The sequence below is a fragment of the Natator depressus genome, chromosome 11 (assembly GCF_965152275.1).
Source record: "Natator depressus isolate rNatDep1 chromosome 11, rNatDep2.hap1, whole genome shotgun sequence".
Taxonomy (NCBI): domain Eukaryota; kingdom Metazoa; phylum Chordata; order Testudines; family Cheloniidae; genus Natator; species Natator depressus.
Genome location: NC_134244.1, coordinates 70,016,241 through 70,042,125, shown reverse-complemented (window position 1 = coordinate 70,042,125; position 25,885 = coordinate 70,016,241). Strand labels below are relative to the sequence as shown.

The 25,885-nt window shown below is 39.3% G+C and overlaps 1 protein-coding gene across 4 annotated transcripts in view; it reads left to right on the top strand.

The window, feature by feature from the left end:
• The window catches only part of AGAP1 (ArfGAP with GTPase domain, ankyrin repeat and PH domain 1), a 680,051-nt gene extending 654,887 nt beyond the window's left edge, over nucleotides 1-25,164 (top strand). For 2 of the 4 annotated variants that reach the window (XM_074968160.1, XM_074968159.1), the window contains 2 exons: nucleotides 22,116-22,371; nucleotides 22,946-25,164. In XM_074968160.1, coding sequence (XP_074824261.1) covers nucleotides 22,116-22,371; nucleotides 22,946-23,149 — 460 coding nt within the window. In that variant the 3' untranslated portion in view covers nucleotides 23,150-25,164. The remainder of the gene's footprint in view (nucleotides 1-22,115; nucleotides 22,372-22,945) is intronic. The other 2 variants (XM_074968162.1, XM_074968161.1) reach the window with 1 other exon arrangement.
• The last annotated feature ends 721 nt before the right edge of the window (nucleotides 25,165-25,885 follow it).

The window sequence follows — 25,885 nt, the reverse complement described above, 5'->3', positions numbered from 1 at the left end:
CAAGAATTTTTTCTAGAATGAGTTTCTGTAACTGGGGTTACAGAACATCTTATATATTCTACAGCAGAGCCTGAAAATGAATTTGTTTTAGCTGTTCAAAAATTACAAGTGTCAGCCTTACACTCGGTCTCATCAGCAGAATGCAATCACCCCATCCCAGTTCACCCACACATCTCACTTGTTTTTGTTGACAATAAATATCTTAAATCTTCCCCATGCTATTGAATGCCTTCAGTGAAGACTCACCATAGTCCTTAAGGCATTCATCAAGGCCTTCACTGAGCCACTGCATGAAGTATCCTTCTGCTTCTTATCAATCAAAACAGTTTACTTATAACTCTTTTCTTTGGCTTCCCAAAGTAATCAACATTTGATATTCCACAGATTGCAGAATGTTGTCCCTCTCACATTCTGTGCTAATTCATCACATGAACAGGCATAATTCAGACAGAAAAGCATTAAAGATTTAAATGAGCAAGAGTCATTCCATAAGTGAATCTGCTAACTGCACCAGATGTCAGAGCAAAAAAGTATTCAAGACTCCAGCTAGATGACTCTAAGAATTGCCATACTGAAACATACAAAGCAACAGGAAGTACGCATTCTGCAACAAGAAAACAAGTTTTTCATAGCATCTGTGTGTCTGTCATTGGCTGAAAAAATGAGAGTCCCAGTAGAAGAAATACGTAAACCAGCAGTATCGTCCATTATGTATACCTTCACAGAGCATAAATTTAACTTTCAGTATTCACTTGAAAATCCTTTGGAAGGAGAGTGCCACAAGATGAGGTTTCCACTTACCAGGGTTTTCCAGACTGTTGAGGGGTCAGATTTACTAGTTTTCTCCTGATCTTATTTCCCTTCCTTTTTGCTAGCATTTTAGAACTTCCCAAAAGTGTTGGATTAGTGGACATATGCTTTCAAAAGCAGCTTGTCCACTAATCAAATGTCGTTTCCAAAAAAAAGTCAGATTCACTGCCCATATTTGTAGTGAGGAATTGGCATCATTTATTCATAATTTCTCTTGAGTATAATTACTAGTTTATTAGCTTTGGAAGAACTTTTTCTGTGGTTAATGCAGTGGACGGTCCCTCCTGACAAGAGCACCCTTGGGAATCAGGTCTGTGACTTTTTTCAGTACTCCAGAACTCAGTTTAAAAATCTAAAACAACTTCTTTTCGAGCTTACACCAATCTCTGACTATTAAGGGTTACAGGAGGACTATTCTAGGGAATAGATTCTCCCACATCCTGTCCTGCAAGGTTTCTTGCACTTTATCCTGAAACATCTGGTGCCAGGAGACAGAATACTGCACCAGATTAACCATAAATCCAGTCCATTTTGGCAATTCCTATTTTTCTATTCTATGGTAAAGGACTCAAAGGTCTCATCTCAGAGAAAAGAAAATGTAGGGAAAAGAGTGCCTTTTGGTGGGTAAAATGTGATTTTTTCCTGCAAAGTATGGGCAAAATGTATATTATTCTATTTGGGATACAAATATTGGACTAGAATATGGATTATGTATATACAGCCCTAGTGACAATCGTGAATAAGGCTTCATGCTGTCCAGTGTGATGTGGACCAAACTGTGGTGCAAGACCCCATTTGACTCAGGTTTTCTTCTGAAATAATTCCTCCTTTCCTTCCTTAGTAGTAAGTGTCTCCCTCTAGCTGGCATTGCAAATCAGTATGTCCCTTCCTAAGACAATACTATATCCAACCAATGGGGAGCTGTGAAACAGAAACACCCTTCTTGCATGCTTATTACCTTTAAAACAAACCAAAGAAGAAGAAATACCATAGCAAAAGAATTTAAGACTTTTTTTAAAGAGTGAGTGGCAAGAGGAAATTATAAAGACTTGAGACAGTAATTATCAGTCACTGAGACAGCAAATCAAGCTGTCTGGGCCAATATACAGGAGAAATATGCTGCAGGGGCTGGGTAGAATGGTTAGATTAGGCCCGCTTGGGTGCGATCTGTCTGATCAGTGTAAGGTACTGATTGTAGTTGTCAGTTTTCTGCTGTTATAAGCTCTCCTGTTATAAGTGCACCTCATTCACTGCCTTTTAAAAAGGTTCCCTAAACCTCCCTTCTGTACCCTTCTGCTTAAAAAACACAGTGGCTGACAGTCCAAATGTTTGAAATAATTGGATTCTGCATTCTAATTCATCTGTAAAGTATTCGTTGATTAAATTAGCCTAATAGATATTATTTCTTACATGACTGCATAATTTCATCCTGATTGTATCTCTATGGCACTAACGAGTCCCCCAATTTACTATTGACTTGAGAATCACAGAAGGCTAGAGATAACTATCCTCTTGTTTCAAATTTTTTTTCCCAGGCTAAAAGTTAAACTGATTTATACTAAAAGGGCATACTGCAAATGCTGAACTGCCGTTGTGCAGTGTATTTGATTCTTCAAGACCAGCAGAAGAAGAAAAAATATTGTTTTATATAATCTTGAGCCCTTGTATTTACTCAGTGAGTTGTTCTTGAAGCAGAAAGATTAACCTTTTAAATTCCTTTGGGGCAAAATTGGAATATTTTTAAATAAAATAAGTTTGTATTATCTCATCAAAACAATTTTTCAACTCACAAACAAACCCCATAAGAACTGCACACATTCAGTGATATAAAAACGCTCCTTTAAAGATAGTGTTTCAAATAAAGTGGTTTTATCCTTTATCAGTAAGATTATCTTTGAACTGCAATTTAAATTGACCAAGAGAAGTTAAGGAAAGCAAAAGCAACCCTCAAATCAAAATGTTGTGGAGCAGGGACAAATTAAAAATAGGCACCTCAGAATCCCACGCCGTCAATTTTTCATCAGGAAAATGCAGCCTGTGATTGTACTAGTGTCTTTTCAATTGTCTGCATGAAATTAAACCACTACCCAACAAATTCCAGTTCTGGAAGTAACTTTATGTTGGGAAAGGGTTAACAGTAAAATTCGCTTTCTCCCTGAGCCAGGAGCTGGAAACAGCTGGTGGGTTTTGTATTGCGCTGGTGAACTGAGCAGTAGAAAAAAAAAGTTTTGGCAAACACTTGGCCTACCCAGGACAGAAGAGGTGGGTAAACTCAGGAAACTGTTTTCATGAGTAAACGGAGGAAACAAAGGCAGCTCAGCAGGAACAGAAGGGATACCCACTCCCTCTGAATAGCTCCCCTAAAAACAGCTGAAAAGGAAGAAGGCCCATTTGCTTCTGGGAATCCAATAAATTGTTTCAGGAAGTAAAAGTCTGTCCACACTAATGGAGCTGTGATTGACAGTTGGATCTCATTACGGTGCCCATCAGGGGACAAAGTGCATTCCAAAGTTATTTAAGAGGTTAAGTAGAAATAAAATGCAGGTGACAGCCCAAGGCTGAGGCATCTTGTGACACTGTTCATATGTTTATATGGAAAGGCTCTGCAAAACTTAAAATGGGTGAGGGCAGAGGTAGCTTTTCTATAGCAAGCAAAATAAAATCTTATCAGGACTGAAATTTAGTGAAACCAAGAGAGCAGGAAAGAAAGTCCATTTTTTTCCTTCAGTTTGAACATTTGTTTCAGTGAATTGTAGTGTTCAGAGTTCGTCTTCATGAAAGGTACCAGACTGGCAGTCACTGAAGTTCTCTGACTGCAGAATAGCTACAACATAGGTTGTGAGAAATGTGAGCTGCTTCACATCGCCCACTAATGAGTTTCAGTCCTCACTTGGACTTTCTAGCATAGGAACAGGAGGCTAATTTGGCCTCCCTGGCCATTTAGCTGATGGTGTGTCAGTGCTAAGATTGCAAACAAGGATATCATATGGATGTCATGTTAGGTTTTTTTTAATGTCATCTTTGTCCCCTAGGAATGGGACTAAAAGTACTAACTCATTTCATACAAGCCACAGAATATATGGGATGTAATGACCTAAGCCTGTTGTGCAATGCAGCAAGCTGGAGCCAGGTCTTCTGGCATGGCAGAATGGCATATCTGCTGCAGCTTTATTTAAACTTTAAAATGAAGTTTTAATTAAGTTTAGAAATGATGAGTACATTCAGTAAAATTGCCCCGCTTGACAATAAATTTGAAATGTTTAATGCTGTCCACATACTTTCAATTTTTGATACCCACAGATCTTAGTATTGGCAATGCATAATTGCATTGTAAAATTTGTTGGAAAAGCTGGTAGCAGGAGACAGCTGGAGCTCTTGTTGGCAAGTGAGGATGGGGGAGGTAGTTTGGAGTTGTAGGATAAGCACCTGAGTATGATGATTCTGCTAAAATTATCAGCAGTGAATTAGTTAATTAGACATTAGAATTAGACATTTAAATTGTCATCTGTAGGTTTCAGAGTAAACACGGTGAATGGGCCAGTTTGCACCTCGCATAGCTTTTGTTTCAGCTTGTCTGCTAAAAAAGAGGATAACACTGAATTGATGTACACTCCCCATGTTTTCAAGTCTTTATTACCTTAAGGGCTGGACACTGTTTCTTTGTTTGTTTGTTTCATGGCAACATGGATTCTGGAGAACAATTGAGAGGCAAAAAAGTGGATTGCACACAATGCAATGACTTTAATTCATTACATGCCTGGACCAGTAAAGGGCTCAGCCCATCACTAAGCCACTGAGCCATGCAGTCCCTGTTAAGTGCCCTCCATTTTGCTTATGTGATAGAAATTCTATAATTGTACGATAGTTGTCCAGATGAGTAGAGCTGGACAACATTTTTTCAGCAAATAGCAAATTTGCTGAAAAATACAGACTGAAGCTATTTGAGCCGTCAGGTGAAATTTGGCAAATAGTTTCAACCAAATAAAAAACAAGGGGAAAAACTTGCAAAAGTCAGAATGTTGTTTCACCATTTTCTAAATGAACAGTTTTAACATTTTGTTTAAAAGGAAACATCGTTTCAAAATGTCATTTCTCAGCATTTCATTTTTAAAAAATTCATTTTTGTTTCAGCAAAAAAAATGAAAAAATTGCGTTTTGCTTTGGCAAGAACCAAACATGTTTTCAGATCTTTCAGTATGGCCACGAAACCAACAAAATCAGTAATTCACTCAGGTCTGTACAGGAGGTTAGTACCCTTTGTGGGTTCTGCCTATATCTCACAGCTTGTTAATATTACTGCAAGTTAGAGAGGAAGATGGTAGAAAGAGATTGCATTTGTTCATTGCTGTCCTTGGTAGCAACTCAGTCAGCAGGCCCCCATAAGTGTATGGCTGCAAGAACTAGTGAGATGCAGTAACAGTGTTAGCTTTTTGTCTGCTGATGGTGCTGTTAGCATGTGCCAGAACTTACTGCTACACTTACTAAGGCAAATCATGTAACATTTAGTACAATCAGATCAGATTTGATCAACTGCTAGCACAAATGGCAAGTAGTTTTGAAATGAAATATGTAAAGGCCCACACAGTGATATAACAGCATGTTTACATGACACCCTTGTCAGATTCTGATCTCAAAGACTACTGAAAGAAAAGAAGGTGGTACGAGGAAAATGTGCTCTGAATTATTAATCTAAGGTGCCTTGTACTGCCCGTACATATTAGCATTGTGATCCATGTCAATGCAGTACCATCGTAAACTGATGAGTCTGGCATGGCTTTGGACATTAGAATGCTGACTTCTGTGCATCTTATATTGCACTGAGTCAGAGTTAAAACCAGAATCCTTATGTGGCCTTATTCAGCAGAGAAGGAAGAAAGGAAATACACTTGATGTAATCCAAAACACAGTGTTTCTTGTATAGATATAAGCACCAAGCGGTATCAAAAATAGTGGCCAGAGTAGAAAATGTATTGAGCAGGCTGAAACCAGACTTGATTTTTTTTTTTATTTCTATACTTTATTTTTTCCTCGCTGACTGTGATGCCAAACTAAGCCATTATGGGGTATCTGGCACTTTTGGGTGTCATAGTGAGAAAGAAGTGTGAGATGATAGATCTAATATGAGTCACTGTATTGATAGAATAATACATGATGCATGATTAAATACAAGGATGTAATTTAACCAAGAGATTCACAGATGGCTTGTGAATGACGGTGAAACTCCCAAGTATGAAGTCTGTAATAAATCTGGTTCGGTACAGAATTAATGTGGTATTCAGAATTATTATTTACCATTTGAAGTACAGACATGACTATAAACAAGAAGAATAACTGTACATAGGGTATAGGGAGAGGGCACTTAGAGGGGAAAAATAACCCAGTGTGGTGTTTCACAAATACATTTCTGGGTTAAGACTAATGAGAATTATGCTTCGGAAATCTAAATGCTGGATTGATTTGTGATGAGATCAGCTCTAAAGAGTACATTTATGGAATGATAACCTGATTGGTGGCACTGCCTCTTGAATGGCTGAAGGGGTCTAATTGGCATATAACGCACTATAAATTTATTAGCATGTTCTGCTTTCTCATTGGTAGGCCCTTTACTGCTAACCACCAGGAAATTACCAATTTTCAGGAGTTAGTCACTCAAGTCGCACTGCATCTGGGTTTAAAAAAAAATCTACTTTGCTGCTATTATAAATCATGGGGTTATAGCTTGTACATCAATAGTCCTCAGAAAATTAGTCACTTTGCTAGCAGACTCCTTGAACAGCATGGCAGGCTGAGTGTTTACTGTTAAACTTTCCTTCCCTTCTTACTGCTTCCCTCCCCCATCCAAGTTTTGCACAAAGACCATTAGAAGCTAACTAATCAGTTTGGCAGCCCTTGGGCTGCAGCTGCAATTGACCAATGTATGCACTTTGTAGAAATTACAATTTTGTGGTAGTTTATGTTCAGGGCTTTGATGTACTTTTTGATACATTCAGCCCTAGGGCACATCAGGCAAAAGAAGACATACCCACCCTCTTATTTCAAGAGCATAATAGAAATACTCAGGAGCAGACATAATTATTTCAATTACTTCTCTCTGGTTTTGAGACACACACTCAAGAGTCACAAATTAGAAAATAATATTCACATGTTTTTCTAATTGGTAACAGATTAGAGACATTTTATCTTTTTTTAAATAATTTCCAAATGTGCCCTGAAGAGACTATGCAGGAAAACAGCAACAACAACAAAATCTTTTAAGCAAATATTGCTTTGGCAAATGGAACAGAATAATCCATTTTGGTGCACATCTGAAATTCCTTGTAGATACTTCCATCGAGTCTCTGTATAATAGGAACTTCTTGGCCTTACAGTTGGTGTGTATCACCTGTGCATGTTTACTTTTGCTTACAAGTTGTCAGATTTTATGTGAGTTTTTCATATTTTACAGATGCAGGTTCTGAGATAATGTTACTAAACCATAAAAGCTTAAGTTTCCAGGCATGTCTAATGATTTTGTGTGCCCAGTTTCAGTCACCTTAGAGAGACCTCAGTTTCAGAAGGTGCTGGGCACCTACCAACTGAAAATCCAGGTCCCTCTTAAGTGTCCCCAGTTGGACTCCCAAAACTTTTGGCCAAGGGACTATTCTAACTTTGTAAAACTAAGCAGATCTTTTTTTCCTCTCTTCTCACCTCTTCTCCCAACATCACAATCTCATCTCCCTCCTCCCCTTCTTCCTGGCAGCATGGTTATATTGACAGCACAGTGACAGCCCAAAGAATACCCCAGCGTGTTGCTGCATATTGGGCTGAGGGTGGTGTTCACCAAGAGCCATGCTCCTGGCAAATTTTCATTGACGTTAGACTAGAAGAGTAGCAGAGAGCCTTCAAAACTTAGTTGGACTGTGGTGATTCCTTATGGGCATCTAGGAGAGCATTCTCAAAGACGTGTGCAGGTTTTTTAGTTGTATTATTCCCATTAAAGTAAATGGGAATCGCACAACTGAAATCCCAAGTAACTCATTCAGAATGAAACCCCTTCCTTTCCTCTTCTTCCAGTGCCTACAAGCATCTCAACGCGTGTTAACTCACTGTGAATGTTTTTCACTGGAATTCAGCTGAATTCCATTTTTATGGCTCTTTTCCAAAACAGTGCATGAGATAGAAGTATTGGGCAGTCAGAACTAGACAGGCATTTTACACAAGGCCTTCTATTTTCCTTGTTGCAATTAAATAACTCATTAATGGTTACTGTGTTGGTAAGTGTCTAAGATTCCTTTGCTTTTCATGTTGTTTGTTTTATTTTTGTTTCTAGAGGAGGTACTTGAGATGTTGTACGCTTTCAGAAAATGTTGGATGATACACTTTCCCAGCGCCAACTTTAAATGTTACCTCTGGCCTGATTTTTCAAAGGTGCTGAACACCTGTACTCCATTAGCTTCTAATTTAGCTCTTAAGTTATCGGGGGAATATGATGTATTGATGAAAAGAAGACACTCCTTCAGCTGACTAACCACGCCAATAGATAGAGCTTTATCACAAAATGATGTGGCAGTCAGTGACTTGACATTTTAAACATTGTTAATACACCACCAGACTTCTTCTATCAGTTTTGGCTCCAGAACCTTGCATTAAATTATGATGGAGGTAAGAGAGGCCCAGAGTGGCTGAAGAAGTAGAGGTGACAGATGACATGGTAAGCAGGACAAAGAGAGATTTGGGGGGAGAGATAGAAGAGACTACAGTGTCTGAGAGAGGAGACGAGAGAAGCTCAAAGTGGTAAAGGATTGGAAAGGGAAGCAGTGATGATTGAAGGGTCTCAAATGGAGTCACTGGAAAGGGAGTTACTGACTATAGAGGTCAGTTGTATCAAAGCAAGGAGAATTTTCTGCATTAAAACTTTGATTACCATTTAGAATTTGGATATTTTTGTGATGTATTCTTTGGTTTTCACACACTAAAACTTCAACTGAAATTGTGCCTGTTCTTTGCTTCTGACATTGAAAATATCAAAACTTTTTTTATTTGTTTGTAGCTCTGAATGCAAGTTTTTTTTCATAATCTGTGCTCAAGTACTGAGTTTTAGTACTGAAGTTTTTTGTTTAGCTATAATTTCATGTGTATGAGCCAGTATAATCTTTTTTTTCCTCCCAAAGAGTGTTTTTATTTTTTATGAAGGCATAACAAATGTATCTGCAGAGATGGTTTCACTGGTAAAATATTTGTTTTTAAATGTTATAACATAGTGAACAGGATGCAATGTAGTTGTAGCTGTGTCAGACCCAGGATATTAGAGAGACAAGGTCGGTGAGGTAATATCTTTTGTTGGACCAACTTCTGTTGCTGAGAGAGACCCACTTTCGAGCTCTTCTTCAGGTCTGGGAAAGATACTCTCAGAATCACAGTGGAAGGCAGGGTGGAACAGATTGCTTACCATAAGTAGTTAGCACACATTGTAGGGGACTATTCAAGGTAGAGTGGCCGGTTATGCAACATGTGGTGTACCTAATGCCGTGATAACAACTAAGTGGGTGAAACCAGACAATCATTGCGCTCTTGAATGAACTCATGGAGGAAAATGATAAAAGACAAAAACATGCTCTCACCTGTAGGTGAACACTTTTCCCAAAATGATCACTCCATATCTGACCTAACAGGCCTTGTCCTCAAAGGAAACCTGCACAACACTTTCAAAGAATGAGCCTGGGAGCTTAAATTCATTACTCTGCTAGACACTAAAAGCCACGGGCTGAACAAAGACACTGGATTTATGGCTTATTACAACAATCTGTAACCCACTAACCCCCTCTTTTTGTCCTATGACTGCAGAGGTGTTAACGGACTACTCTACCTTGAATGGTCCCTTATAATATGTGCTAACTACTTATATTAAATAATCGGTTCCACCTTGCATTTTGCTGTGACACTGGGAGTACCTTTCCCAGACCTGAAGAAGAGCTCTGTGTGGCTTGAAAGCTTGTCTCTCAGCAACAGAAATTGGTCCAATAAAAGATATTACCTCACCCCTTTGTCTCTCTAATAGTTAATAGGGTAATTTTTTTTGTAGCCCAAATGATTATATAATAGGTTGTTTTAGAAATTAACATTAACAAGAGGTTTGGATTGTCCAGTGATTTTAAATTTTCTATGTAAGCCCCCACATGTACATAATACGAACATCCTCCTCTGTTTTCTAGTCTTCAAACAAAAATTGTATACAGATTCTGTAGCTCAGATCTTCCCATGTCTTTCCATTCCCACCACTCAGCCACTCCTGTGCAATCTGTTTGGTTATAGGCAAGTCCTTGTTTGAGATATTTTTTTTCATGTGTAAATTAAGTTTATTAGCTCTTGGATGGGGTCTGCATTTTTCCCTTTCATTATTTGTAAAGCATTGGTGCACTCATAGCTATGATACTTATCCACTTTATAATATTATGAGCAGAAGAAAAGCTCCATTTCTCTTCTTTCATCTGTTTATGATGCGATACGTTCCAAAGCAGATCACATCAGCGACTGTTATGGTATCCCTAATGCAGTGTGATAGTTGCATCACAGAAAGAACTGCTGTAAAGTACATTGCTGATGTACATCCCTGTTATATGCCACATTACCAGGTCTCTGAGAATCTCACTTGACTACCTCGGTCTGCTTCTCACCTGGTACAGATTTATTGAGATTTATGCATTGAAAAATTTGTGTCACATTTTTTCTACTGCTTAAATACTGTACAAAAAACTCTACAATTATATGAACATGAAAGCAGAAGCCTGATGGATTTTGGTATAATTTACATTAAAGTTGTCACTCTTTTTCATAAATAAATAGGATAAAAAACTGCCCTCATTTGCACAAAATGTTGTCATGTTCATTTTGAATTGAAATGTCCATTCAAAGCAAGTCTCCAGTTTTTGGCTTACCTTTAGTGTGACAAATTCAGCATAAGAATAGAAATTGGTATGCTGTTTTTTAAAGAAGAGAATGCATTTTTTACAACCCCTTGAATGCAACTTTAAAAAATGCTTCCACTTTTCTAAAATGTGGTCTCCATATGGGAGACAGATACCTTTAGCAACTGGCAAATTAATGGAATGCTCCATTAATATATAAGTGATATATATATAAAATTGTGAACTGAAATTTCCAATGGAAATTTATTATTTACATACTTAATTGATATCTAGATAAATCAGAAAAAGAAAAGGAGTACTTGTGGCACCTTAGAGACTAACAAATTTATTTGAGCATAAGCTTTCGTGAGCTACAGCTCACTTCATCGGATGCATTCAGTTTGTATAATGAAATGCAGTGGGCATACCATTGCCGTTAATATTCTCTTTATTTACATATTACTGAATTCCAAGGCAGTCTTGCCATCAATTTTGTGGACTTTCAAAAGGCATTCAATAGTGTAAACAGACAAACAATGTGGAAATTGTGGAACAATATGGAATTCCAACAAAATTAATCAACATTATGAAGGCATTCTACGCCAACTCAGAATGCTGCATGAAAATGGTTTGAGTAAGCCATTCAGCATCAAGACAGGTGTAAGGCAGGGGTGCATTCTGTCTCCCTTTTTGTTTATGGTAGTCATGGACTATGGATTAAAACAATGCAACAGTGATAACATGTGGTCTAAAATGGAACAATTGAAGGCTATTTGATCTAGACTTTGCTAATGATATCGCCCTTATCAATGAAGATGCCAGCAGACTACAAAAATGCACAAACCAAGTAAAAAGTAATGGAGAAGATAGATTTGAGATACAATGCAAAGAAATGTAAAGTCATGTTAATGGGGACTACAGGGACAGAAATCAAAACTGAAGAAGAGAAACTGGAGAAGGTGGACAGTTTTACGTATCTTGGAAGTACGATCAGCCAAGATGGTACTAGTTCCAAGGAAATAATAAGAAGAATCGGGAAGGCAAACGCTGCATTTGGAAGACTCAAAAACATCTCCCTCGAGACAAAACTGAACGTGTACAAAGCAATTGTTATTGCCATCACAACATATAACCATGAGACATGGCAACTTACCAAGAAAGATACGCAAAAGCTGGATGCATTTAATCACAAATGTCTGAGAAGAAATTGGGAATAACATAGAGATAGGAAGAAGAATGAAGAAGTCAGAAAAATTACTGGCCTAGGCACCGTCTCACAAATAATCTACAAAAAAAGACATCGGTGGCTGGGATATGTGCTGAGAATGGAAAAAGAATGGTTACCAAAGACCACCCTTGAATGGAAGCCAGAAAATGCAAGAAGAAAGAGAGGAAGACCGCGAGTAAAATGGAAACGAACGGTTCTGAACAACATCAAGCACCTCAACATGAAATGGAAAGATTTGGAGAGAAGGGCAGTTGACAGGCAAGGATTACAAATGTGAGTAGCCCAATGTGCAGCAAAGCATGGGATGGACTAAGGTCGAAGGAATCACCAAGAACGTACTCCAGGGTTTATAATTTGTTTGTGTATCCGCTGTAAGATAATTTTGTGACTTTCTTTTTATTAAGTAATTTTTAGTATGCTTTAAAAGTTGCCAGATTGGCAAGGCTCTATCTATATGGGCTGATACAGTTTCAATGTAAATTTCCCAATGCTACTCTGAGATGAAATAATGTACGCTGTGTCCCTTGAATACATCCATCGCCTCCTAGTGATGACACTGCCTGCAAGAAAAACAAATACAGGGGTGGGGGGGCCCTCAAGAATGTGTTGTGGGTGGGGACATCTGTCTGCCAGGAACTGTTCTGATGGCACCAACTCTGTTCAATTTCTGTGTGCCTTCAAAGAGCTATTGGAAGATAACTTTTGTTCACTTCTGTTTTGGGCTGGGTTTGAATGATTCTGTGGCCTGTTAGAGATCCCACAAGCCACCCATCTCCCCCCTGCCCCCTCCCCAGTGTTTAGTTTCATTTTATTACAGATTTTTCCAAGCTGTGTATGGAAAAGTGTTATGGTTCGCTGCATTATTTTTCCTTTCTTTGCAGCTGTTGGTAGGACTGTCAAAAAATGACTAGTAGTTTTGGCTTCGATGAGAAGATACCAGCTCTGGAAGGCATCATGGTTTATGAAGTGCATGTCTGACAGAAAATGTGGTTAGATTTGAAACAGGAAAAGACTTAACATATTTATAGGGTTTATAGTTGTCACACTTACAACCTTGTCATTTGTCTTTGATAACTTAAGAAAGCTTTCCTTAGTATCTGCAGTATTCCCTATGCTATGTTGTGTGACTTTTATTTAATCACATACAGAGTAATCCTCAGATGTGATTTATTTTATCAAAGGTGCCTTAAAAATTATTAGATTTAATTGCGTGTGCTGCAATGAAAACACTAAATTTACTGCTGATTTATATAGTGTAGCAGAGTCCACAATTACAGTATATTTATCCAGTTCACTTCATGTCAGTAAGCCTTGATGTCCTGGCCAGGCTGGTAATTAATGTTGTACAGTAGTAACTCCAGCAGGTGTCTAGCACCTGAGGGAAGCTCAGGTTATTTCATGGCATCACTGAAAAACAAAGCTTGAAAATACATGAAATGCAGCTATTTGAAAGACCCGGGTGGTGGTGGAGTGTCAGAAACGAAGTAGATAAGAGGGGCTGGTGTCTTCAGAAAATCAAAAAGATTATTATTAAATGATAGGTAACCTTCAATAAGTGATTAATCTGATAGAATGATTCAAGTCAGAATGCTTGTATAAGAAATCACTGCTATTAGGAGCTCCTGAAATTTGTAAGACAAGTTTGTAATGGTATGACTGAAGTACTAAGTACAGTTGTGGAGTTACTGATAGAAAAACTTTTTGATTTGTGGACTACTGAATGTCTCATGAATGATTTTTTGTTTTGTTAAATATCAAGTGAAACTTCCAAAACATCAGAAAATGTCTCTTGCATCCTTTTGGTGTAAAGTCCCTTTAGTTTAAAAAAAAAAAAAAAATTGTGGGGGGGGCATTTCCATCTGAAAAATAGACTTGTTATTAATGTGAAATAGGACCTGTATTCATATTCATTATGAAATGAGAATAAACTTGAATTTGAGTAGTTCTGTAACACTGCATTATGAATTTTACACCTCTTCTTTCTAGTAAACTGGAAATAGAACACCATCCTCATCCAGATAGCTTCTCTGCCCACAACAGAGAATAAAAGCATTTCTCAACAAGATTCCCTGCATTGACTGACCCTGAGCTCACTGGCCAAGTATTGTAGACCATGCTTGTCTGCTTATTGCCGCAATACATTTGGATGTTGTCCTGTCCACAGCTTTTCTACGTGGCCCTATTTCATCTGTCTGGTGTATCTAACTGTAACTTGTAAGAAGTAATAAGCTTAATAGGTTGACTTTTTATTTATTTAATTATCCTTCTCTGTCCTTAAAGTTCATAAAACACCCTGCAGCTTGGCAAAACACTCATAATATTGATCAAGAGCCACAGGAATATTTATTTCCTCTATGCCCTAGTGCACATAAATCCTTGTCCTTTGCTTCCCTTTCTCTGCATGTGGGATTTACAGTGGCCAGTTTCTTAAAGGCTTTTGGTAATTAAGGAATAAATATCCATCGGTCTTTGTTTGCTGTCTGCGGCCCCCTTGTTAGCCAGGGGCCTACATCCCTAGCGGGCCTGTGCTCCTTCCCCCTTAGCAACGCAGCCTAGGAGAGAAGGCATGCATGTGAGGAAGCAGTCAACTGCTAAGCACTTACTTTGCAATAGAGTGGGGTCTTCTCCTGCAGAGAGAGGAAGCCCCCTCTGTTTTCTCAGCATATTGTTCCTAGCTCCTCTTCCATGCCTCTCCTCCCAGTTCCTGCTTTGCTAGAGGCAGGAAGACACTTTGGAAATTCCTTGCTGCTAGCCCATTCTTCTTACCCTCTCTTCCCCCCGCCCCCTTTCCAGTCAAATTTTTTAAAAAATTGTAAATGCCTCCTACCTCCTCACCCTTCCAATGTCTTTGTTCCATTGCTTTTCCCTACAAAAACACTACATTGCAAATTCCAAGAAAACCAGGTGATAATTTATCGAATACGGAAACGTATTGTCTTGAATAGCTTTCTTTAAAGAAAATCTGCAGCATGATCTAGTGCCAACATAGCTTATGATGAGGTTGCAGCTTTGCTTGTATGATGCATGTTCCCTACATACTGAATCACTAAGTTAATGACACATCCTGGGATGCTACAGAAGATGCATGTAAAGCCAGTTTTAGGGGTTGTCGAAGGGGCGGGGGGCTTTACTTCACTTTCTTGGAACTGACGCATTGTCCTTGTCAGTCTCTGACAGGCTGGCAAGGCTGGACTACTCATGCTGAGTTAGCCAGGTTACAAGAAGTTAAACATTAGTAAACTTGTTAAATATGCAGCCATAAATGGCAAAATAAATGTGACAGACACACTGTGCTTAGGTTTGAGTTGTCAAATATATAAAAGATAGTGAGAACTGAGAGACTGTCTCAGATAAAGCATTATCTATGACAATGAAGATGTATTGTTTACGTATTTTTGTAAGGTTGGGGGATGTCGGTTGGGGGATAAAAATACATTTTAAAATGTTGACTCTGCAGACTCACTCTGTATTTTGGCTGGTATGTGAAATAGGCATGATAGTGATTTCTTGATGCAGTAAACCACCTCCCACTTTTTGTAGCATTTCTTATACAACCTTGCAACATTCCATTCACCTACTTACTTGGGATTAATAATTTTACATAATGGGTGACTAGAATATAATTTTTTTTCTTATCAGTTTAATAAGATTGAGCTTGTAGGTTTTATGCCTGGGCTGGTGAATTCTCATGGCAATTCCCTAGGCTTTTCTCTCATACACTGTATTGACTAAACAACAAATTGTAAATTCCCATACTAACACTATTTCTGCTTCCAAAGTGCATGTTATTTCCTTATCTTGCTTTCTGGTTTCTCTACTTAGTACATTTGAGGAGGGGAAATGAGGTTGGAGGTAGAAGTATGGAGGGCGAGTAGGAATGATGCCAGCAATATTAAGCTTTTACCTGGATCTGTGTCAGGTATATAAACTTGAATACCTGATTGAAAAAAGAGAGCCAAATGATGCAGTAGAAGTGAGTCTGGACTTCTAAATGAGTATTTTATGCTCCAACATACAAGCACACAACACAATCAAGTTCATGAAGCAAAATAATTTTGTCTTAAACAAATTTGCTGTTTCTACCCTCTCATCCTACCTACTCTGTCCCCCTCCCTTACAATCCCCGGTATGTATGTTTCCATAATAGTGATCTGATGTGGCTGGCAGAGTAATTTAAATAATTGGACATTATCTTGAGAAGCAAGCACCTAATTATATCAGAATAAACTGAGGGTTGAATTTTGTTCCATTTGTCATAAACTTTGGCTCATATACAGTATCAGAAACATGGCATAGTTTTCATTATTCACACTAAAGTGGATTAGAGTTCAGTGATGATGGAGACACATACTAAAGTAAGGAAATTGATGGTGCTTTTTGGTCAAGACTTTGTGCATCATCACTTCCTTGACATAGAGGAACAACATGATAATGATTATTCAGTTGTATCAGACCTTTATATAGACAACAAGGCTTTAAGTTTATATCAGTAAACTAGGTTCAAATGGATTGTATTTACCTGAATAAAGGTAAAAGGTGCAAGCGCCACCTAATCTAATTTACTGTACTTCTGCTTGTTGTTGTTAGTGTTATTTGTTTATCCATTAGTTTGTAGCTGATCATTAATCCACCCTGTGCGTGTGTGTTTAAAAAAAAAAATAGTACAGTGCAAGTAGGCTATATTTTGAACCAGCAAGGTCATTGAAGAAAGGCTGTGTCCTTCTCAATCACTGCATACTGGGTCAGGCAAGCTAGAGAAGATCCAGACACATCGTGTTATAACATCTCCCAGGAGCTGGCCTTGGCCTGCTCTCTGATCCAGAGAAAAGGATGTTAATGAATTTTGGAAGTCACAGTAAACAAGCAAGCTAATTTTGTTTAAGATTAGGATTTGGCATGCTACAGCTACATCTGGGGTCCCTAGCACAGGCGAGGTTACCCAGAAAGCGGTTAATAGTGTTACAAGTGAAAAGAAGAAGAATATTTATTAGCAGATGTTCAGTTGCACATTTATTTTTAGGGATTGGTTCAGTGTCTTTCTCCTGATTAGTTGCTCTTTCTCTCATTTCCTCTCACTCTTATGCAGTTGATTTATTTAAAGGTATGTCAGCACAGGCTGAAATGAAGTACTATGCCTCCTCTTTCTGCTTATTGCTGACCGTTCCAATCATTCATTTTTTAGCTCATTAGCTAACGGGGGATGTGAACAGTGGTCCTCCAGGGGATTGGAATGAGGTTAAGTGATCTACTGCTGACAACTCTGCTCTTGGACTGGCCTTCCTTTGGGAAAATGAAAACTCAACCAGGACAAGCTGTGGATCCCACAAATGAAATTGTGACATCAGAGAAACAGTTACACTATTTATGTCTTAGTGTCATAATTCCTAGGGTGAGCAGGTACAGTGAAGCCAAAATAGTCTTCCAGGAAAATCCTGAGAACTTTCCATTTTAAATTAAATCACTCACACCAAAGGAAAGAGAGCCTGCATTAGGGGAAATATAGCAGGAGAGGATGTCTGTGAAGCTTTCTGGATTTTTACTCAAAAGAGTAATAATTCTGAAGTTTGAATGCACCGACCCAGGGAAGTGTGGGGAACACACTGCCAGCTCCAGACAATGATCAGCTAATCAAAGATAGTTTCCTATAGGAATACCCAAATAGAATGTCTCACTTGTGCCCCATTTTGCACATTGGTTGTGTTTGGAACCTCACTTGTCATCAGAGGTCAGAAATGAGCTGCCACAGGGTGTGCTAAACATTTAAAGCCTTTTTATTTGTGTTTCATAGAATCATAGAATATTAGGGTTGGAAGGGACCTCAGGAGGTCATCTAGTCTAACCCCCTGCTCAAAGCAGGACCAATCCCCAACTAAATCATCCCAGCCAGGGCTTTGTCAAGCCTGACCTTAAAAAGTTCGAAGGAAGGAGATTCCACCACCTCCCTAGGTAACGCATTCCAGTGTTTCACCACCCTCCTAGTGAAAAAGTTTTTCCTAATAGCCAACCTAAACCTCCCCCACTGCAACTTGAGACCATTACTTCTCCTGGGGGGGGAGGGATAGCTCAGTGGTTTGAGCATTGGCCTGCTAAACCCAGGGTTGTGAGTTCAATCCTTGAGGGAGCCATTTAGGGATCAGGGGCAAAAATTGGGGATTGGTCCTGCTTTGAGCAGGGGGTTGGAATAGATGACCTCCTGAGGTCCCTTCCAACCCTGATATTCTATGTTTCTATCATTCTGTCATCTGCTACCACTGAGAACAGTCTAGATCCATCCTCTTTGGAACCCCCTTTCAGGTAGTTGAAAGCAGCTATCAAATCCCCCCTCATTCTTCTCTTCCGCAGACTAAACAATTCCAGTTCCCTCAGCCTCTCCTCATAAGTCATGTGTTCCAGTCCCCTAATCATTTTTGTTCCCCTCCGCTGGATGTTTTCCAATTTTTCCACATCCCTCTTGTAGTGTGGGGCCCAAAGCTGGACACAGTACTCCAGATGAGGCCTCACCAATGTCGAATAGAGGGGAACGATCACATCCCTTGATCTGCTGGCAATGCCCCTACTTATACATCCCAAAATGCCATTGGCCTTCTTGGCAACAAGGGCACACTGATTGCTTGCACTGATTGCTCTTCCCATGGCTTCCTGCTAGAACCCTCAAGTGGAATTTTGGGAATCCTTAACCAGGCCGGTCATTAACATCATGTGGTATTTAGATGAAAGTTTCTGTGTTATTCATCAGGAATGTACTTAAAATAGCTATTGTCTCTCTGGATGTATAACAGGCTGACACTTTCTCTCCAGTATATTCCCCCAATAACTACTGTGTCTAGAATTGTTTTTAAATAGTCTTGCAAACTAGAAACAATTATTGACATTGAAGTATCTTCCATCTGAGGATCTCAAGGTGCTTTACAGACAGTAAGGACAAGATTCTGCCATGCTTACACACCCTGAATTGTATCTTACTCCACAAATAGTCCCACTAATTTCAGTGGGACTACTTAAAGAGCAAGGCTCTACTCAGTCTGAGCGAGGGTGGCAGAATCTGGCCCTAATGTAATTAAGACTCTCAGTACTCATAAGAGATAGGTGAGTATTATGCACATGTTACACATGAGGAGATTGAAGTAAAGTAAAATTAAGTAACCTGCTCGAGGTCACACAGCAAGGCAATGACATGGCAGAGTCTAATATAGAATGCAGAACCCTGCTCTTGCAAGTAGACTCCCATTTCCTGAATATCTTGGATTACCAGTAACTCTAGCCATTGCCCAGCTCTGCAGTAGATTTAGTGAAGTTGCACAGAATTCTTATCACAGCATACAGTAAGAGTCAGAGAGAGAGACAGTGGTTTGTGTCACGAGGTTATGTAGCAGTAGAAATCTTTAAGAGAGGGACCGGTTGCGTCCTGCACTTTGTCTTCCCCTGCTAAGCCAACAGGACAGCGAGGGTGGATGGCCTGTTCCCACCCCCACAGACAGACCCTATTAATGGATTACCCATAATAACCTAACAAGTTTGTGGTCTGTCCTCGTTACCCTTTTTGAAACAGTGTGATCATGTGGTCCCAGTTTGGAGCTTAGTGGCTCATTCCTGGTTCCCCCAGGCCATCCAGACATGACAGGATCTCATTGTGTGATAAGCCTTTGCATCACTCTCCAGCAGCTTTTTTTTTTCATATGCGTAAGATACACATTTTTAGAAGAGTTAATGTTTCTCCGTAAAAACCACTTTTGGAGCGTATGTAAATGCTGTGGAGGAAAAATAGATAAACTGTTAAAAAATAGTGTAAACATAAAATACGTTCTCATGAATTTTGTAAAACTTTGGCAGCCTAAGGCTCTGAAAACTTCCAGCTGATCCTGGCACTTTTAGTTGCTGCTTCTGTACACGCTGAGGTATCAGCTCTCATGGGTCTGACTGAAGTTATGCTCATCTTTAATAAAAACAAAACAAAAATCCTTTTTCTCATAGCTGGATTGTGAGTAGAATAGAAGGTTTGTTTAAAATAGCTTGTTTCTCTGAACAGAGAGCAATTTCTGTTCAAGTCACGATTCCCACAACTGATGCCACAGCTGGGATTGGAACCGTGGACACCTGTTGCAGAAACAACTGCAGGTTGCTGTTGCTGACACTCCCCAGTGCCCTTTAAATTTAAGTCCTTAAATTTAAGATTTTAAAGTTTTGTTATGGAGCAGATGGGTAGAAGCAGCTCTGGAAAAAAATTGGATGTATGATTTTAAGAGGTATAAATTGACTGTCCCCTGACTTAGGCAGTGGTCCCACAATAACACTGTGAAATGCACTTAATCTGGGAGTCCTGCCCATTTTATAAGGGTAAATGATATATTTATAAAATATTTTGTACATTACACACATTTATTTTTAACAAACATTAAAACATTTTAAATGAGACTTACCAAATACTGTACCTGCTTGCTCCATTGACTTGGAGATGTACAAGATCTGGATAAATAATAGTTTTACAACCATCTATGGTTATTTTTTAAGAGTGCATAGAATACCAAAATGGCATCATGTGACACAACTCCACAGAATTCATGACATTTTAGGCAGCTGGAGCTATGCTATTCCATCCTTCTCACAGCATTGGTACTTGTTGGATTTGATTTTATTTGTACACAACAGCACAAGATAAGTGGAGTATTAACCTTCCCTCTCAATGTATGTTTGTGTCACAAGGTTAACAGTATTCAGAAGTTTTCTCTCATGGTGAATGTTTTAAGTACTCCTTTTCTTTTTTTTAAAATAGAATGTACTTTCAAGCATCAGCATCACAGGCTATTTTTCAGCCCCCAAGATGGTTTCAGTATTATTCAGAGTGTGGTGGTCGTTTGAAGGATTGTCCAAGCCATAATTTTTGGAATAAACTGAAAAATTTATACTTTTTTTATGGGGGAAAAATGACTGTATATTGCATAGTTATAGGTTGACTTGTCATTTGTGTAGAAAAGTGCATGCTTTGGAAAGCTTTGCATGAAAGCATCCAGAGGGGTCAATGTAAGGTCACTCCACATGTACCAGGAAGTGATGCAAAACTAATCCAGATTTGCTGTTAGAACTATCTGTTTACATAAGTATTTAAAAACAGATTAGGGCTAACCTGACACTAGATTACTGGGAGTAGTGTAAACACTGCTGAAAGGTGTAAACAGAGCTTTTCTTTCTGTACTTGAGAGGGAAAAAATGTCACCAGTAAGTAGTTTTCCTACTAGGTGCTATATATGGTTTTCACAGGATAGACAGATTATCATGTAGATACCTGAAGTATTAGGCAAAGGGCACCTGTCAATGGGAATTTGCCTGTGACCACGTCCCCCAAAGCACATCAGTGTGTTTTGAAAAGTTTTTAACAGAAATTGGAGTCACTTGTAAAATATGGCATTATCCTACAATACGACTGTATCTAGGAAGCTTTTGGTGCTTACTTGGTACAGTGAGAGGAAATGATGCTTTAAAGTACTGAGATTTTCCTTAAAAAACAAAAACCTCCTGAACCTCTGTCCCATTGTGAAACAAACTGGGATGCTGTTGTTCAGTGGCCAAATCTTACAGAATGAAAAAGCAAGGCAGTATCTTTCATTAATTTCCCTTTTCTTTCTTTAGATGCAAGCAGGAGTCAGTTTGTTCATGGGAGTGAACTTTGAGGAATTTAGTGCTGCCACTGGCTACATCTAGGCCCACTGCAGGCAAATTCTGTGCACACTTCCCTGTGTAGCTTTGCCAGCACATCTCAATCCTGACCTGGAGCTCCGCTTGGCTGCTCCAGTCTTGGGCCTCTCTTGAGTAGAGATGGCCAGTTTTGCTGACCTGTGCCAAACTGCATGGCACCAAACTTGTTCCACTTGTGGCCCAAAGCATGCTTGAGCCTCTGTTTCTGGAGGTGAAAGGCTGGTCCATGAACCCAATATGTAATGTAGCTCTCCGGCCAGGTACAACCAGGTGAGAAATGTGTAGGTGTCATAAATTTTGTCGCAAGTATAAGGCATAAACGAAATGTTTCAGAAAGAAGCTTTTTTGCTGACATTTACAAGAAGAAAATGTTTTCTTGCTAATTAGCCTCTCTGTATGGCAGTGGTTTTTTTGGATTGTCTGTCTCCAAAGGTGAATATATAACATCACACAAAGGCAATGGAACCAGTTTTTGAATGGCATGTTTCTTTTTGCTTCTCTAGGGAAGAAAAAGAGCGCTGGATACGTGCTAAATATGAACAGAAGCTCTTCCTTGCACCGCTGCAGTGCCTGGAACTTTCGTTAGGCCAGCATCTGCTACAAGCTACAGCTGATGAGGACTTGCGGACTGTCATCCTGCTCCTGGCCCATGGAACCCGGGAAGAAGTGAATGAGACCTGCGGAGATGGGGATGGGCGCACAGCCCTTCACTTGGCATGTAGGAAAGGAAATGTAGTGTTAGTTCAGCTCTTAATTTGGGTAAGTAGCTGCCTTGTGGTGTTGGGTATGCAGTGCTGAGTTACGTTTCACTCGCCCCTATTGTCTAGCAAACATTATTTCAATATGGCCTTTCAAAATACTGCTATGAGCATATTCCAGTGGGGTGCTCAAGGTATCTCCCTCTTTTCCTTAGTCTAAATGTTCCTATTCCTTTCAAATGATGGCACTTAAGCCTTCTTGGAGATCACTTGCAAAATGTGTCTTTTTCCACATCTGTTTAAATGTGGTAAAAACTGGAGTGAGGCACGGGAGATGGGGAGAGGGATAGGTGCACACACTGTGGAAAATCCACATAAAATGCAATGGTGAGAGATTATTTGCGTGACCGGCAGCAGGTGAGGCTCTTCCAGTAGAAAGCTGTATGTGCATGAAGCATGTTTGTCATGTTTAGATTTACAAACCCTTCAAATAAGGAGCGTCTATCTTTGAGAATTTCTCTCCATCCGTCGCACCCCTCCCCTTAAACTCAGCTCTAGCTGTGCTGTTTTCTTTCACTCCATTTTAACGCTGTGTTAGCAGCAGGGTCTCAAATGACATTTGTTTTTTTCCACAGTATGGCGTGGATGTTATGGCCCGTGATGCCCATGGGAACACAGCTTTAGCCTATGCCAGGCAAGCCACAGGCCAGGAATGCATTGATGTTCTCCTGCAGTATGGCTGCCCTGATGAGCGCTTTGTCCTGATGGCTACTCCCAATTTGTCCAGGAAGAATAATAACAGGAACAACAGTAGTGGAAGAATGCCCACCATCATCTGAGGAACGTGCTCATTTCTTCACTGACCTGAGTAACATCCGCAGCCTCATACTGCTCCATTTTCTTCACAGCTCTGACCTGTGAGTTTTATACCTCCGCATCTCCCCTTTCCCCTCAATCTCTGTCCTCTCCAGAAAAATCACATCTGGACAGTTTGAAGTGACCAGAGGAGAAAAGGGGGCTGCAGAAACCATTTATTTTAATAAAAGGTCTTGAATAAGGAAAACTGAAAAAGAGAGGGTTTGTGAGAGAGTGTGGTTGTGAGGACTCTAATTATAGCACGACATGGGACCATTTTACTAGTTGTCTTTAGACAGAGGCTCTAGAAGTGTTGAAAGAGAGGTTGGAGGGAGAAGAAAGGAGGAGGAAGAGGAGAAGAAAGAAGAAATGGTAACTTTCCTTAACTGACAGTTAAGCATATCAGTACATTTCACCTCTACCAAACAGAACACTTGGATTTCATTCTCTTCTCCGAAGAGCTTGACGGCATAAATCAGAAGCAAGCACAGAGTTTGTCAGGTTTGAAGTTCCTATGATGGTATGTGTCAAATCAGTTGTAGCTAATCTGTCCAGGGAGAATACTGGCTTCATTACACTTGTATAGTTGAGTTCTTCCAGCATTACTGCTGTTTAATAGAACATGATTAGTCATCACGGAGAAAAAAGCATATTAGCTGAGGAGGTAGTTACATGGCACGCTTCGGTGATTGCTTGGATGTGATTGCAATATTCTTAGAAGCATCATATTATCTCAGACATGTTCTTTCAAGCCCTTGGAGCCCTCCTTTCTAAATTCACTGTCATAATTTAGTATCTGTTTAATTTTTCAGTCCAAAGAGAGGAAATCGGTTGCTGAGTGTTAGTTGACTGCAGTCTCCTTGGTGTAAAAACAAAATGGAAAAAATAAATAAGAATAACTATGAAACACAAAAAGAAATAATGAATACTGCTAAGGAAAAACATTTCAAGTACATTTAGTAAAATAAATAAATGCATTAAAGGCTACTATTTTTTTCAGTCACAAGAAATATGTTATGTCATTTTGCCAAGTAAGTGTGTTGAGTTTTTTGGTCACTCTTGTGATGCATTGCCTAAATTATACAGATTTTGTATTGTGTCTTTAGATTATATGTATGTAAAATCTATTTGAATAAACAAGTTCATAAATATGCATTGATTTTTGTACAGACAAATGACACTTCTGTTAATTTATAAAGTATAATGGATGTGAACGAAATAATGTGCAAGTAGTTAGGATCTGAGGTTTACAGATAATTGCACATTGAAAATATTCCCAGCAGTGAACTGTATTTCCATTTGTTTGATGCAAACCTTTGAAGAACATATCGGAATGAGAGGATGGCATATTTGGCTTACCAAAAAAAGCTGTACAGTATCTATTAGGAAGAAAAGGAGGATGTCTCTCAGTAGCGTAAACATATTTTACATTAGAAGCTATGATGCTTTCACAGACCGAGACACAGCCTGGGGGTGGGAGGAGAGATCAGATTTGTCTAATAGCTAAACTTAATGTCGTTCTCTGAGGTGGGCGTGGCCTGGCTCCTTTGACTCTCAACTTGGCTGCTTTATGGAGCAACAATGATTTGTGGAAGGAGTTTGGACAGTTCATCCATCTACCAGTTTTAATACTTGATTCAATATTTTGATAGCACTAGACTGATGCTGGTTTCTGAAGTCTTCTAAAAACTGAAATTGTGGCACAGAGAAGTAGATTGCAAGGTTTCTGGCAAAAAGAGAAGTGATTTTTAAGTAGCATATGGTAATATGAAGGTGGGAGAAGGGTGTATTTCAGAGAAAGATGAAATCTGATCTGAATCATGTGGCAGAGAAACAAGTGTATGAAGTTGGTCAGGTGCACACAGCACACTAATTTGCTCATCTGCCTGATCTTCTTGTATTTCATGAGTTTCTGCACTTCCTGGGGCTCTGTATGTCTGTTCAGGTCAGAATGGGAAAAGAAAATACTAAAATGTATGTGGACAAAATCGGGGGGGGGGGGGAATGTAATATCCCATGGGTGTCCAAAAGAGGCAGGTTTGGCCCAAAAGCCATAGTGATCAGGTGAGAGAAGCCCCAAGGGCTCAAGCAGGTGGACATTGATGGGCTTTCCTGGTCCTTTAGAATTCTGCTGTTATGCTTTGTTGCAATAGGGGCATTTAAAGGTGAATGGAAAAAGCTTTTAGTGTTCCTTTTACCAGCCTAAGCTGGCAGCATCATGGGTGCACATGTGCATTCAAAATGATAAAACTGTTTTTTGTTGTTTTTAAAGTAGTTTGCATAATGGTGCCTTCTTTACTCACAATCTGCCGTCTGGACTGAGATATTGACAGTTGTCTTCCTCCAACCTTGGATGACTTCGCTAACATCTACAACCGAACATGAAACTGCACACTCAGCATTCTGCTGCTGGGTGTTGATGATTTTACCATCTGTGGCAGGGGACTCAGTAACCTGATCTCAAGTCTCTTGGCAGGCCGGTGAAGTAGGAATTGAGAGTCTAATTTCCAAAAGTGCTAACCAGCCCGCCTCCGTTTAAAATACTTTGTTTTAAAACAAGTTGCCATTTTTAAGCCTACAACACAAATGCTTTTTCACAGCTGGTATTCTTCTAGGTTTAAAATGCTTTTCCATTCACCTTTCAATTATCTCTTTAAACCAGTCTTCCTAGCATGAAACACACAAGGGCATTGAGAAATAAGGGGAACCGGGCTAAATTG